This window comes from Erithacus rubecula (assembly GCF_903797595.1).
Source record: "Erithacus rubecula genome assembly, chromosome: 14".
In the NCBI taxonomy this organism is placed as follows: domain Eukaryota; kingdom Metazoa; phylum Chordata; class Aves; order Passeriformes; family Muscicapidae; genus Erithacus; species Erithacus rubecula.
The window spans coordinates 17,983,867-18,000,099 of NC_136666.1; the positions used below are offsets into that span (position 1 = coordinate 17,983,867).

Sequence of the window (16,233 nt, forward strand, 5' to 3'; positions counted from 1 at the left end):
CAGCCTCTCCTGTATCTGAGAGCATTCACAGAGATCCCTGCCCAGCCTCTCCGGTATCTCTGAGGGCATTCCCAGGCACAGTGGGTCTATTATTGGTGATAATCCCTTACTGTATGGATTAGAATAATTTATAACCTACATCAGTGGGGGAAATATCGTTGGGAATTGATGAAACCCAAGTGAGCAGGTTGCAGGTTCCCAGGGTGGCAGTGTGTGCACATAACTCACAGAAGGACATTGCAGATTGCAGTGTTCTGTGCATCCCTCACTGCTGGGGTTAAATGGAGGAGAAACTGTTGAGCTGGGTCTAAGAACAGCTCCCAGTTTCCTGTTCTGGAGTCTCCTCCTGCCTCTGGAGGAGACTTTGATGTGGAGCTGCAGCAGCTTCTGCTGCATGTCAGCACAGATCTGCAGAGCCTGGCAGGATGTTTATGCTAATCCCACCTGCCTGCTCCATCCTATGGGAAACTCATTCCCTGGGAATCACGGGGTGCACCTCTCTGAAATGGAGCTTCCAGCAGAGCTGAAAGGGAGCAGAGACACCCAGCTGGGAATAAACAGCATCCTCACCTGCTGCTGTTATTCCAGAGGCCAGCATCAAATCCTGAGCCTTAACAAGCCCTCTTGGTGCTCCAGAGCTGTTTCTCCAGCTGTTTCTCCATGTGCCTATTGAAAGCTGTTGCCTGTTTCCCCAGTGCTGCCCCCGGTGCTGGTGCCCCGGCACGCAGAGATCCCAGCAGAATTCCCACCCCTGGATGACTACAGCCACTCCATCCCAGAGAACACTAACTTCCCTGCAGGTATCGAGCCCCAGAGCAACTACATTCCAGGTACCTTGTGTCTTCCATACAGGGAAGGGTCAGGGAATTCCCCTGGGAATCTTCCATGCTTCCTCTGGAGCTGCAGAGTGCAGAAATAGCTGGGAGTTGTAAATGTGGGCGCTCAACAGGGCTGTTCATGGGTTTTGTTTGCTGGTTTTAAACTCACCTCTTCATTCAGTGGTACAACCTCAGTTTATTGTGAAATCTAAACTGGATGTTCCCCTGCCAGGTTGAGATTTGAATGAAATTCAGCCATTTTGAGTCAAACTCTCCAAATTTCTGATGGAATTGAGCTCTTCTATTTATGTATCTCTTTTACAAGCAATTTACACCTTATTTGCATGGAAAAGTTATGCAGCTGCACTGCAGGAGAGGAGAAATATGTGGACAGAAAACTGCCTCCATGGCTTAAAGTTTCATGGGACTGAAAATCCGGATTTTTTTGTTTTCCCCCCTCCTCTGTTATTCACAAATATGGATATCACCCTGGCTGTGCTGGCTCCTCCCTCCAGCAGCTTGAGAAAGAAAAGTAATAAAAAAGAATTTGAGCTCCATGTGGATGACAAAGTGAATGTTTTTGGTGCCTAAAATGCAGACTTTTCAGTTGCACTGACAGTGGGATGATTTTGTGCCTCCAGAGACCCCTCCTCCAGGCTATTTGAGTGAGGATGGAGAAACCAGTGACCACCAGATGAACCCCAGCATGGATGCAGGTGAGTCACCTTTGGGGTTTTCATTTAGTGGCTGGATCCCAAAGGAAGTTGAATGTTCAGGTTTTCTCTCGTTGTTACAAAAAGAAGAAGTCAGGTTTGGAATGAGGGTACCTAATTTATGCTCAAATAATCCATGTATTATATTTAGATAGACCACATTAATGTTCAGATTCATGGGCTTTTCTCATTATAGAAAGAAACCCAAAGAAACCAGCTCAGAGCAGTGTGAAAGGAAAAATAAAACTGGACTGCACCACCTGTCTGCATCCATGGGACATCCAAGTGCAGATATTGAAAATATAGGCCCAGAATTTGTGGCAGATTTACATGTTGGAGGATAAAATTCTGTCAGTTTTTTGGTCAGATCTGTGTAATATGATCCAATATTCCCTTGTCCCAAACCCAGCAGGAGTGGGGATACAAGGTGTTATGGTTTTAATTTTATTTTGTCTGGCAATGTACACCCAAGCTCTTTAATGCTCAGCTAACTGAGTTTGTCAGGATGGTACCTGAAAGTAAAAGAGCCAAGTGCTGCTCAGTTTGGAAAATTAATGGGTTAAACTTCAGTGAGGGGGCAGCAAACTGATATTTCTGTAAGGAGCAATGAACTGCAGTGTCAGAAATGAGGCTGCAGTGAGCAGTGGGTTGTCCCTCCAACAAGCCTGGGCAGCACTGCAGATCCTGTGGATGCTTTTCCTGCTGCAGATTCCATAGCAATAATTATCCCTTCTTGATTTTCAGGTTCTCCAAACTTATCACCAAACCCCATGTCTCCAGCACACAACAATCTGGGTAAGCACATGATCCTGGGAGCTGGCTGTAATTACAGCCAAGAGGGTGACATTTGAATGGTGCTGCTGAGTGTGTGCACTTTCTACAATATTCCAATGGTTTTAAACTGCCAAAGGGCAACTTTGGATTGGATGTGAGCAGGGAATTGTTCTCTGGGAAGGTGGGGAGGAGTTGGGATGGAATTCCCAGAGAAGCTGTGGCTGCTCCTGGATTCCTGGAAGTGTCCAAGGCCAGGTTGGAGCAGCCTGGGATAGTGGAAGGTGTCCCTGGCCATGGCAGCAGGCAGATCTGAATGGGATTTAAGGTCCCTCTTAATCCAACCCATCCTGGAATTCTGTGATTCTGTGAGACTGAGCATGGAGGAGATTGGTTAGTGTGGGGTTGGAGATTCCAAATAACCAGAGAATGTGCAGGAATGTCAGTGAATGGAGAGATCATGGAGCACCAGGGGTGTTTGTGGTGGGGAGATGCACAAAGCAGAGATGCAGGGCAGGGTGGTTGTGCCTCCACCAGCTGCTTTTCCTCACCCAACTCAAGGTACTCTGGAGCCTGGGGTTGTTACTCTGCACTCTAGAGTTGTTACAACAACTCCACAATTCTAGTTGTTACAACAACTGGACCTCTGAGACACCATGAGAGCTTTTGTAGCTCTCCCTGCACCTCTGTTATCTCAAAAGTTCCACCCTTTATTTTCATTCTGGTCTCCATCACTGAGCTCCTGCCCTGTTTGGAGTTGCTCTGCCATAAAAATCCCTCCCAGCTCTGCCTGGCTGCAGGATCAGCTCCCCCACTGTTCATTAAGGCAGCAGACAGAGCCCACTTGAGACTGCTCTGGAACAGCCATGGCCATAAAGTTTACATATGCTTTTAATCCTGGCACACAGGGCTTTGACACTGCTCCAAAATTTGTCAGTCATTGGCTGACTTGTGGATATCTTGGGGCTGTTCAACAGAGGATTTTTTTTTTCTCCCCCCCGTTTTTAAAATATTGCCATGGTGACACAAAACTTTTATTTCTTTAACTGCTACAGCCCAAAAAGAGAATGACTGACTGAGACATTTTTATTTCATTTTCCCCAGTTTGCTGCCTGGGAGCTGATGAGATTTTTCTTGCATTTTTCCCTAATTTTTTTTTTTAACCTAAAAATAAAAAGCCAATTCCATGTAACAAACTCAACTTGGCAAGTGGTGTCTGCCTTACATAAGGGAGAAGGGAGTTCCTAGGAAACAGAGCCCCCATATCCTTCCTGACAGGGACATCAGATGTCTCAGGTGCTGTCTGGGGACAAAAAAAAAAGGAGCAGGTGAAGCTGGTAAAGCACAAGAAATCTCTTTGTAGTCTGAGGAGCAGACAGCAGAGAAGCAGTTTAATTTACCAGCATTAAAAATTGCCTTTGAATTCTTGCAAACCATATTTATTGCTCTCAGGCAGGAGCTTCCACAAATGAAGAACTTCTTGTTGCTTTTAATTTTATTGTAAATTTTTGCCTTTGAGGAAGCTAGGAAATAATAAATGAAAGAGCAGCTGAATCACACTTAGAAGTGTCCAAGGGCAAAATTGTCATCACATGAGTGTTGTAAATGTCTTATCTGCAGCAAGGAGCTGCTCTGAGGGAAATGATGGCACAGCCAGGAAGGGGCTCTGCTCTCTCCACCTGCAGCACTCCTGCCACTCCTGGATAAGCAGAACTCACTGTCAAGAGCTGGACTTTGCTCTGCTGGAGTCTAGTGAGGCTTTCTCTGTGTATTTGTGGAGAAAATGGAACAGAAACCCAAACCCCACAGCAATGTGTGCTGGGAGGGGGTTTCTCAGCTCTGGAGCAGAGGGGGCATTTCCAGCTTTGCCATGAGGAAAATGATGGCCCAGGATTGCTTTGTTTATTTGAGCAGAGCTACCTGAAGCTTTTCAGACAGTTCACTTTGTGTAAACTGAACTTTGGACTTAAATCCCATGGCCATATTCCAGGGAGTTCCTGAGGCAATAAAGCAGCACAAGGCAAACCAAGTGTGACAGCAGGGGCAGGGCAGGTTTTCCATGTGGGATGGAAGCAGCTCAGGGAATTTCATCTTCCCATTCCCAAGCACAAAAGCATTGCAAGGTAACATATTGGGATTTTTATTTCTTTTTTTTATTCTCCTTTCAGTTTGTGTGTTGGAGTTGGAAGTGTCTGAGTTTTGGTTCCAAATTACAGTTGTCGAGTTTTCAGTTGTCAAACATAAGCTTTAAGTGGAAGTCACAGATATCCCAGGATCTCTTCCCTGTTGCTGAAACACAAACAGAGGGAAACACCAGAAACAAAATGAAAGGAGAGTTGCCAGCATTGTGTGGGCACTGGGAATGAAGTCAGGGAGCTGAGGCTGCCTGAGGAGCTGCCCTGTGGTCACACACCCATTGTTGTCCCTTGGAGCACAGGAAATCCATTGTCAGGGGTTGCTCCACAGGAGGATTTGACACAGGAGCTGTCAGAGGAATGAGCACATGGCCCACAGCCACATCCCTGTCCCTCTGTCCCCTGTCCCAGGGCACAGCCAGCCCTTCCCTGGCTGCAGAGGGAAGGCAGCACCCACCTCTCTGCATCTCCTCCTTTCCAAGGAGGCAGCTGGGGTTGGTGGAGCTGCAAACATCTCCCAGTGAGTTCTGAGCCATTTGTGATCAAAACCATTCCTGAAACGAGGGTGACAACTTCCCTTGTGCTCAGAGGGGGGGAGCAGAGCAGGCAGCAGATTCTTCCCAGGACTTTGATCTGGCAGGGAGGAGATGCAGGACTTGGGAGCATCCCAGGGCCCAGGGGACTCTTCTGACAGCAAAGCTGTTTCTGAGTCAGGGCTGAAATTGTGCAGAGATGAATCAGGCAGGATTTCATCCTGTTTTATTGATTGTGTACCCCCACAGGGTTCTTTGGCTTTAGCAGAGCTGCATTCTCTTCCTTTTCCCCAAACACTGAAGCCATAAATTGAAAATGAATATTTAGGACAGCTCTAACTCAAGAGGGAACTTGCCCATCCCACAGCAGCTTAAGCTGAAGTTTAAAACTACAAATCACAGGAGAAAGCAGCATCATTAAAAACTTGGTTGCAGTTTTTAGAGACAAGCTTTTCCTCCAACCAGGATTTGTTGGTTTGTGTGTTTCCTCAAGCTGCAGATAAGCCAGAAGTAAAATTTCTGTACATCCTTCAGTGAGGAATCCACAGTTGCCTTGAGCCCCAGCCAGGTGGAGGTGGTTCCTGAAGGAAAGGACCACAAAACCATGGAGAGGTTTCAGTGTTTTATAACTTGAATAGCACCAACATGAGGATATTACTGAAGGATCAACACAGGTTGATTTTTCTGGAATGAGCAGCCTTGTGATTAGCAAAGCATTTGCTGTGGAGTAAGAGCCCAGTCATGTGGAGCTGATGTGTTTTCTTTGGTGGGTGGACTCCCCTTGGGCCTCTCCCCACTGGGGCCCAGAGCAGTCCTGAGGTGGCCACAGCTGGGGCTGAAATGAGGCTGGAAAAACTTGCTGGGAGAACCAAATGTGCCATGCAGGAGAAAAAGGCAGGGATAGCAAACTTGTGTCACTCCTGGGTGTGTGAAATAATCCATCAAGAGAGGGGCTTGCTTTGAGCTGTAAAGTTTAAACATGAGGAAGTGGCAGGTAATAGAAGCTGGGAATGGGTATAAGTTCCAAATTTCATGGATTTTGAAGCCTGCTAAGGATTAAAGAGTTCCCCCGATGCACTTCTTTTAAATTCTTATTTTTTGTCAGCAAAGTTTGTAACAAAGTAGAAACCAAAGTGATTTTCCTGATGATTGGCTACTTTGGGAACTCTTCCAGCAGTGCAGAGAAGCCAGTGTGTCTTTGGGCTGCTCCAACCTGTGCCTCAAGGTTATGGAGCAACAGGTACAGGTGAGAAAAGCTCCCAAAGCTCTGCAGAGTCCCTGGTCAGTGTGAGAGGAGGCTGGGCTGGTGAAAACCTGTCTTGCATCTTTTTGGAGTTGATCTCTTAAGCCCCACATTCTCCTAAGCCCTGCAGGAGCAACAGCTGGGAAAGCCTGTGGAAAAAGCTGGGTTTGCTGCTTGATGTTAAGATGGGAGCTCTTCTGTTCTGTCTTTAAGCACCATTTGAATGGGGATGAAGTGATAAATTGAGGGGAGGGCTGGAATTCTTCTCCTGCAGTGGATGTGGGGAGCAGCACTTAGGGATTGGCTCAGCTTGGCTCTCAGCAGGGCTGGGCACCTCCTTGTGCTGCATTCCCAGGAAATCTCACTTGAGCCTTGCTCTGCTGGAGTCTCCTGGGCTCCAGTGGCAGCAGGGAAATCACTCAGTGCTGTTGGAGTGCCCACCCTGCCTTCCTGAGGCTCCCCAGCTTCAGCCCCTTGGCTTCAGTCCATGAGGCAAAGCAGGAGCCCAGGGAGGAGCTGAGCATTCACCTGCTGGGAAAATGGATTTTCCTGTGATGGTTTGAGATCCAGTGCACTGGGAGAAAGCTTTTAAATCACTTTGATGCTTGGGTTAAAGGCAGTTTGGGGCATATTTCAGACTCTACTGGTTTCACCAGTGCCAGAGAGGTCACAGCAGGGTGAGTGAGAAGGAAAATTGGATTTTCTGGTTGGAAGTGCACAGATTTAGGGTGCAGCACACCTGTGCTATCAACAGCAGCTTTGTGCTTTGTTCTTTCCAAGATTTTCTGCTCCTTCCTTTTCTTTGTCCCTTTGGGGAACTGGCTGCCTAAGAGTGGCCCCACATTTCATGGTAAAGTTGAGTTTATTTATTTCATTTCCCCCAAGTGTGAGGCTGCTCAGTGACACCCCACTGTGAGTAATGCCTTTGACTATTTGTGATTGCTCCACGTGCCAGACGCTCCAGGGGTGATGTCACCTTGCTGTGCTCCATTAAAATGAAACTTTGGTTGAAGTGAGCCTGAGGAATGAAGCAGCACGATATCCCAAACCAGCTGAGTCTGTTTTCTTTTTACATTTTTCATCTCCCTTTGCCTTGCTGGCTGACTTGGCTTTGCTTTGGTGCAGATCTGCAGCCTGTGACCTATTGTGAGCCAGCATTCTGGTGCTCCATATCCTACTACGAGCTGAACCAGAGGGTGGGGGAGACTTTCCACGCCTCGCAGCCCTCCATGACCGTGGATGGTTTCACTGACCCCTCCAACTCAGAGCGCTTCTGCCTGGGGCTGCTGTCCAACGTCAACAGGAACGCGGCCGTGGAGCTGACCCGGCGCCACATCGGTGACTGTCACACCCTGCCAGCCCTGCCTGTCAGCCCTGGGCTGCAGTGCTGTGCATCCCTGTCCCTGCAGCCCTGGGCTGCAGTACTGTGCATCCCTGCCCCTGCAGCACTGCCAGCCCTGCCCTGCCAGCCCTGCCCTGCCAGCCCTGGGCTGCAGTGCTGTGCAGTGCAGTGCTGTGCATCCCTGCCCCTGCAGCCCTGGGGCTGCAGTGCTGTGCATCCCTGTCCCTGCAGCCCTGCCAGCCCTGGGCTGCAGTGCTGTGCATCCCTGCCCCTGCAGCCCTGCCAGCCCTGGGCTGCAGTGCTGTGCAGTGCATTGCTGTGCATCCCTGTCCCTGCAGCCCTGCCAGCCCTGGGCTGCAGTGCTGTGCAGTGCAGTGCTGTGCATCCCTGCCCCTGCAGCCCTGCTGCCTGTGTCTGTCACACAGTCCCAGTACAAACGTGCTGCATGCCATGCCACTCACACCGCTTGGCACATCTGTGTCTGCAGGGATGTCAGGGATGATTCTCTGTGTTCCTTTTCCCTCCTGCTTTATTTTCTGACTGACCTTTTATAAATGATTTCCTTGATTGTCATCTCAATTTCCACTCTTCCTGCAAGGTCCCAGCCAATTTGTTTTCAGTTCATCAAAAATGAACTTGATTTTCGTCCTGATTTTGCTCCCCTTTCCTGAGCAATAGGAGAATCCTCCCTCTTGCACAGGAGGATCTTTCCTCACTTGTTTTGAAGATTATTATATTCCAATCCCCCAAACCCACCAAGATTCAGAAATTAGATTTTAAATGCAGCAGACTCCTTCTGTTCTGTGGAAGGATGAAAGCAACACATTCAAACAAGAATGTGAGACCACATCAAATGTTTATTTGAGCAACAAAATTTATTCTTCAACTTTGTTCCTTTATTAACTGAGATTTTAATGATTTGTGTAAACACCTATGGGCAATGTATGTCCTTGTACACAAAGTCATCTCCAGCAAAAGAAAAGGCAAGGATTTGGAATTGGAATTTCATTCTAAATCATGGAGTAAATTCCCAAACAGTTGTGTCCAGCTGGGATGACTTTGAGAAGAAATGATGATTTATTTTCTGTGTTAACTAATAGAACATGCACATGGACAATACCAGTGTGCTGTGTTTGGAGGGATGGGTTTGGAGGGACAATTCCAGCTGGAATTGGTGTCCTTGGCTCCCTCACTCAGCTGCCCCTGGAGCAGTTTATTGCAGTGCTTTACCCCCAAGGGATCCATCCCAATCCATGGCAGCTCTTCCCAGTGCTTTACCCTCAAGGGATCCATCCCAATCCATGGCAGCTCTTCCCAGTGCTTTACCCCTGAGGGATCCATCCCAATCCATGGCAGCTCTGCCCAGTGGTTTTCTCCCCTGAGGGATCCCTCCCTTCCCCTGTACCAGTTTTTCCCGGTGTTTTACCCCCTGAGGCATCTCTCCCCCTGAGGGATCTATCCCAACCCCCGGGGCAAATTTTCTCCCCTCAGGGATCCCACCCACCCCTATTCCCTTTTTCCCCGATGTTTTCCCCTCAGGGATCCCTCCCAATCCCTTTATCAATTTCTCCTGGTGTTTTCCCCTCAGGGCTCCCTCCCACCCCTTGTTATCCCTTTTCCCCGCTGTTTCCCCTCAGGGCTCCCTCTCTCCCCCGTTCCCTTTTCCCGCTGTTCCCCCTCAGGCTCCCTCTCTCCCTGTCCCCCTCCCCGCTGTTCCCCCTCAGGCTCCCTCTCTCCCCGTTCCCTTTTCCCGCTGTTTCCCCTCAGGGCTCCCTCTCTCCCCCATTCCCTTTTCCCGCTGTTCCCCCTCAGGCTCCCTCTCTCCCCCATTCCCTTTTCCCTCTGTTCCCCCTCAGGCTCCCTCTCTCCCCCATTCCCTTTTCCCGCTGTTTCCCCTCAGGCTCCCTCTCTCCCCCATTCCCTTTTCCCGCTGTTTCCCCTCAGGGCTCCCTCCCCGTTCCCTTTTCCCGCTGTTTCCCCTCAGGCTCCCTCTCCCCTGTCCCCCCGCCCGGAGCTGTGTCTGACCCGGGTGTCTGTGCAGGCCGCGGGGTGAGGCTGTACTACATCGGCGGGGAGGTGTTCGCCGAGTGCCTCAGCGACAGCGCCATCTTCGTGCAGTCCCCGAACTGCAACCAGCGCTACGGCTGGCACCCGGCCACCGTCTGCAAGATCCCGCCAGGTGAGGGACGGGACAGGGGATGGGGGACAGCCATGGGGTGAGGGGACAGGGACAGGGGATGGGGACAGGGGACAGCCATGGGGTGAGGGGACAGGGACAGGGGATGGGGACAGGGGACAGCCATGGGGTGAGGGGACAGGGACAGGGGATGGGGACAGGGGACAGCCATAGGGTGAGGGGACAGGGACAGGGGATGGGGACAGGGGACAGCCATGGGGTGAGGGGACAGGGACAGGGGATGGGGACAGGGGACAGCCATGGGATGAGGGGACAGGGATGGGGGACCGGGATGGGGACAGGGGGACAGCCATGGGCTGAGGGGACAGGGACAGGGGACAGCCCAGGGTGAGGGGACAGGGACAGGGGACAGGGGACAGGGGAAAGCCATGGGGTGAGGGACAGGGGACAGGGACGGGGACGGGGGACAGCCCAGGGTGAGGGGACAGGGAGCAGGGACAGGGGACAGGAGACAGCCATGGGCTGAGGGGACAAGGGACAGGGGACAGGGATGGGGGACAGCCATGGGGTGAGGGACAGGGACAGCCCAGGGTGAGGGGACAGGGACAGGGACAGGGGACAGCCATGGGGTGAGGGACAGGGACAGGGACAGCCCAGGGTGAGGGGACACTGACACAGGACAGCTCTGGGGGTGCCTGTGGCCATCTCCAGATCCTAGAAAATCATAGAATGGCTCAGGTTGGTGTCACATTTTTATTTCTTTTTTCTGCCCCAGTCAGGATTCAGTGCTCCAGTGACAGTATTTGGTGTTTGTTAATTATCTATATTATAGTGATTATTCAGCACTGCTAGCTAACAAGTTAAAATGGAGATTTATCTCTCTCTCTCTCTACAAGGCCTTTTAAGGGTAAACTGTCCACCTAAATTATTTTTACTTTTAACCCAATAACCAACACCTGTGGCCTGCAATGCCACAAAATCACCTCAAGCCATGAAGGAGGTAAAGAAGGACTAAGCCTCTGCCCTAAAAACCTCCATTTTACTTTATATATTTTACTATATCCTAAAACCAAAATTCTGAGCTTTCCACCATGTAACACTACACACCTCTATTTAAACTACACACCTATAATCCCAATTCTGTCATTCCATTTTGGAAGCCTTTTCCACAGCCTCAGGTAAAAAAAAAATAAATCTATTTTATTCTTTCAGCAGCCACTTGACAATTCCAGCAGGTCATTTTTATAGCCTGAAGGATGGAGGTGCTGCACATCCAACAGAAGAGTTTCTAAGCACAGCTTAGAGCAGAATCTGCTCTAAGAATCAGAATCTTGTTCCTCCAGTGTTTTCTCAGCCCATTGTTGTATTGTAATTATCTCATAGATACGTTGATAGTTTTGTTTGTGCCTCTGAGTAGTGGTGAGAAATTTCTCTTTAATTTAGATTCACCCATAACAGATTAAAATTGTTCCTTTTCTTCTGGTCTCTAGTAAAATCCCCTCCCTCCCCTGTGTGAATTAGTTTGTTCTAAAGAAATCACATTTGCAGAGACCTCATTGTTCTGGTTACAGTCTAAAGTTTTTGCTGAATAATTACAAGATAATTTATTTCATCTATCTGGGAGGAAAAGGCTTTTTTTGTTAGATAAATGCAAAAAGCTGGTAAGAGAGGAGATGCTGTTTGAAATGGAATTTGGTTATTTAGCTAAGCTTACACAAGCTGACATTCTTACTTTTAAAAGCCTGTATATATTTAAAAACTGACCTTCTTTGTTTAAAAATATTTGAATTCTTTTCTTTTGAGAGGAGATCCATGTTCTCCAAGCTCTGGCCCATCCTAATGGGTTTCCTTTCTCAGATGCAGCTGCCAGTGCTGCAAATTATGACTTTAATTCTCCACCACATCACAGGAGGCCAGCCTGGCTGGAGTCAGCATCTGCAGCCATGAAAAGCCACATTTCCTCTCAGGACCAGCTCAGGCAGTTTTTGGATACCAGCTCTCCCCACTTTTGCCACAGCCTCTTCTTCAAATCCTTGCTGGGTCTGAAGCAGTTTTTCCTTGCCTTGTTGGCAGGATGGAGTCATTGCCACTCTTCCCCATGGATAACCTGCTCCCAAGGGCTGGGATCCAGCCCTGGATCCTCCTGCAGCTCATTCCTGCTTCCCTGAGCTCAGCCCCTCCAACTCCTGCAGCTGCTCCACACCACAGGAGTCCAGCCCAGGAGAGGAGGCTCACAAGTGATTTTGAGCAAAACACAGTTCATCCCACTCCAAATGTTGTGTAATCCCCAATGAGCCTTAGCTCAGTGCCTGCTTTCAGAGTTTAACTTGTTTATGGTTATCTGGGAGAAAGCAAATGTAGCAACACTTTTTAAAAGAGTAGGGCATTTATTTATTGATCTAAACTGTGAAGGATGTTATTGCATTTCACTTTTCCAACCTAAGAACAGTTGAATAAGTTGTTCTCAGTTGTTTAGCTGGGGCTAAACATCAGGGGGAAAAGTGTTTTGGCACATGACAGTGAAACTGGAGAGGATTTTATCAGTTGCAGCCCTGGCAGCCTCTTTAACCCTCAGAGCTGCTCCCTGCTGTGTCAGAGTGGTTTCCCTTGAGAATTTCCCATTCTGTGACAGGCTCTGAGCCAGTGCAGCACCAGGAGCTCCTGGTTTTCCTGTGCACTGCTCCCCTGCAGGGATCTCTGCTGCTGAGTGTTCAGTCATGGTCAGGCTTTCAATTACTATAGGAAGGAAATAGTGTCCAGGAGAGGGAAGGAGGTTCCACAGGAGGATCCCAAGCCTGGTCTCTCCAGTCACAATCTGCTGGGGGGCTCCAGCATTCAGAATTCCCTCATTTTCCTCCTTCCTGTGAAAATGTGGCAGCCTCAGTTCCTGTCTCTGGGCTCTGAGGATAGGGGAGTTCCTCTGCAGAAACCAGGACTCTCAATGCCATCAGGCCAATGCCTGTCCTTGTGCTTTCCCCCAGGCTGTAACCTGAAGATCTTTAACAACCAGGAGTTTGCAGCGCTGCTGGCACAGTCGGTGAACCAGGGCTTCGAGGCCGTCTACCAGCTGACCCGCATGTGCACCATCCGCATGAGCTTCGTCAAGGGCTGGGGCGCCGAGTACAGGTGGGGGCTGCCTCTGCTCCTGGGCTGCTACTGCAGGGGATGGTACTGAGGGGATGGTACTGCACAGCTCTGATCCTGCAGGCTCTGATCCTGCAGGCTCTGATCCTGAGGGGATGGTACTGCACAGCTCTGATCCTGCAGGCTCTGATCCTGCAGGCTCTGATCCTGAACAGCTCTGATCCTGCAGGCTCTGATCCTGCAGAGTCTGATCCTGAGGGGATGGTACTGCACAGCTCTGATCCTGAACAGCTCTGAGCCTGCAGGGTCTGATCCTGAACAGCTCTGATCCTGCATAGCTCTGATCCTGCAGGGTCTGATCCTGAACAGCTCTGATCCTGCATAGCTCTGATCCTGCAGGCTCTGATCCTGTACAGCTCTGATCCTGCATAGCTCTGAGCCTGCAGGGTCTGATCCTGAACAGCTCTGAGCCTGCAGGGTCTGATCCTACAGGGGTCCTTCAAGTGGGAGAATGTGGGAACAGCAGGATCACTGTTTTTCTTAGTGGATACTGAAGCTGAAAAGGAGATGCAGGAGGTCTGGTGTGTGGGATGGATGGTGTGGTTACTCTGATCCCACAAAGACACAGGAGATGCTGTGGGAATAGGGTATTCCATGGCTTTGCTCTCTGGTGAGCAAACATCCAAGGGACAGCAATCAGGGATGGATGGCACAAGCAGGGAAAATGAAATTCAGGGGCAAATGGGTGTTATTATCTGAGAGCTGGGGAGGGTTCAAGCCCAGAGTGATGTGGCAATATTTGACTGTGCACCCTTTAAAGCTGTGCTGCCATTCCAGGGCTGTGCAGGACAGGGAGATGCCTGATCCCAGGTGGAGGCAGGCCCTGCACGCTGCTCTGCCACTCTCCTCATTTCTCCAGATGTTTGGAGTCCATTTTGTTTTGAAATGATCCTGAGCTGGAGCCAGAGCAGCTCTGGGCTGGCTCCCAGCCAGGCCCTAATGAGCTGCAGAGAGCCTGACTGGGGAAAGGCAGGGATGGAGGCAGAACACTCTTGGTGAGCACAGGCCTTGCTGTCTAATAGGAAAGGTCTGCAAGGGAAAATGGATTAGATCAACACCTTCCTGTCCCTTCAGGAATCAGCTGCCTGTCCCCAGGAATCTGAGCAGCAAATAGCAAGTTGCTGCTGTGGGATCATAACAAATATGAAGGGACAAGGTGGGTTTTTCTGAGAAATCAGCAGCACAGGCCAGAGGCTGTTCCAGAGCAGAGACATTGCTTTGGCCAGATGGTTGTGTGAGCAGGAAGGCTCAGGAGCTGGGAAACCTTGGAATTTGTGCTTTGTGTGGTGACATGGTGCTGTGTGCTGTCTCTCCCCTGGCAGGAGGCAGACTGTGACCAGCACTCCCTGCTGGATTGAGCTGCACCTCAACGGGCCCCTGCAGTGGCTGGACAAGGTCCTGACCCAGATGGGCTCCCCCAGCATCCGCTGCTCCAGCGTCTCCTAAGGAACAGCTGCTGGGCCAGGCACAGACTGCAGCACCCTTAGCAAAGGCATAGTAACCAACTCCCCAGTTATTCAAGCAATGAGAAAAAACCTGCTTCAGAAACAAAACAGAAGTGGGTTTTCTTTGTTTTGTTGTTGTTGTTAAATACCCGTTTCAGCCACTTCCACTGAAACTGTTGGCACTTCGGTGGGGATGCTCTGCAGTTGGAATTTGGAGCAGGAGTTGGTGAGGATGAAGAGCTGGACTTGTTTCAGTGGAGAGCAGGCAGTGCCAGCCTGGCTCTGGGCTCTGTGAGCACTCAGGAGCCATCCCAGCTCCCAGGAAACCTCCCTCCCCTCACACAACCCCGGGCTCCTGCAGCATCCCAGGAACAGCAGAGCCTGTGGGACTGCAGCATGGGAACAGCAGAGCCTGTGGGACTGCAGCATGGGAACAGCAGAGCCTGTGGGACTGCAGGATGGGAACAGCAGAGCCTGTGGGACTGCAGGATGGGAACAGCAGAGACTCCAGGATGGGAAGAGCAGACTCCAGGATGGGAAGAGCAGACTCCAGGATGGGAAGAGCAGACTCCAGGATGGCTCCTGCTCGTGCATCCCTTCAGCACCCAGCTGATCCACGGGGCTCTGCAGCAGCAGGGGAAGGAGCTTTTCAAACACCCAAAGGAACCAATTCCCCCAGGAGTGTTCCCAGAAGGAAGGAGCTCCCCCACTGCACTCCCAGCAGGGAGCAGAGCTGTGCCTGGTGCCTGAGGGGTGATTCCCTCCTGGCTCAGCCTGGATTCAGGAGCAGCTTGAGGCTCCCCTGGTGCTGCTGCAGCCATTGCTGCCTGGAGCTGCTCCCAGAGGGATGAGGCTCCTGCCTGAGCAGCTGCTCTGTCTCTGCAGCAGCTCTGGGCTGGCTGTGCCCAGTGCCCAGCCCTGGCTGTGTCCTGCCCTGAGGGGACCCTGTGCTGTCACATGCAGCACCAGGACATGTCAGACACAAGCAGCCCTCTGTGTGGAACTTGTTCCAGCTGATGGAAATGCTCTAAGATGTGTTTTTGCCTGGAGAAATCAGCAGAGTGTGTATTTACTGTATTATAAAATGTTCATTTTAAACATACATGCTCCAGACTGTTTAATATTTTTTATCCCTGCAGCAACTGTCATGGCAAACAAATTCCACAACTGGAAAAAAAACCCTTAGCACTTGTTTTTATGGTTCACATTTGCCAAATAAGTCTCATAACTTTGTCAGTGCTGTCCAATTATCTGTTTCTTTATATCTGCAGTGAATATCTTATGCATTTGTGCCAAAATATTAGAGGGGGAGGGGAGAAAGTGATAATCAGTTTCCTATGGAAATCTCTTTTTTTCTTGTTTTTTTTTTAATCTATGAAAGACAAGCTGGATGTGACTGTGGGAAGGACTGACTGGGATGGACTTGAGGATGGTTTTGGTAAAGCTTTGGTCCTGCAGACCTCTGTGGGAGTGCCCTGATTGGGTCAAACACCCTCCAGGAATTTCCAGGCACCTCCTTTTCCAGCTGCTCATTCTTCTGAGACCAAACCCCAAACTCTGGAGCTGAGGGGACCTGATGGCACCAGAACAGATCCCAGAGGCTGCTGCTTGGAATGCAGAGGAGGGATGGTGTGGGGAGTTTCCTTCCAGAAACAAGGAATTGCCTTGCTTGAACACCTGAAGTGCAAATGCTTGGGAAGACTCAGTGGTGGATTTGCCACAGGACTTTGGAACATCCTGGCTGAGGCTGGACTGGAGCTGTTCTGTGCAGGGTGTTTGGTTTGTTGATTTTACAGTGTGTCTGATCTGCACACACTGGGGCAAGAAGAGATCTGTATAAAAGAGATTTCTTGGGGTCATTTACAAAGCAGGTCTGTTGTCACCATGGATTGGTTCAGCATTGCTTCAGATCCAGGTTTCTAACACAGCTGTAAAGAAAAATCTGTCCTGAA

The 16,233-nt window shown here is 50.0% G+C and overlaps 1 protein-coding gene across 2 annotated transcripts in view; it reads left to right on the forward strand.

The window, feature by feature from the left end:
• Nucleotides 1-15,383, forward strand: part of SMAD3 (SMAD family member 3) — a 64,390-nt gene extending 49,007 nt beyond the window's left edge. Inside the window, exons 3-9 of one of the 2 annotated variants that reach the window (XM_079317747.1) lie at nt 696-800; nt 1,460-1,534; nt 2,276-2,326; nt 7,339-7,551; nt 9,597-9,734; nt 12,674-12,818; nt 14,159-15,383. In XM_079317747.1, coding sequence (XP_079173873.1) covers nt 696-800; nt 1,460-1,534; nt 2,276-2,326; nt 7,339-7,551; nt 9,597-9,734; nt 12,674-12,818; nt 14,159-14,282 — 851 coding nt within the window. In that variant the 3' untranslated portion in view covers nt 14,283-15,383. Of the gene's footprint in view, nt 1-695; nt 831-1,459; nt 1,535-2,275; nt 2,327-7,338; nt 7,552-9,596; nt 9,735-12,673; nt 12,819-14,158 lie in introns of both variants that reach the window. The other variant, XM_079317746.1, reaches the window with a different exon arrangement.
• Nucleotides 15,384-16,233: the final 850 nt, after the last annotated feature.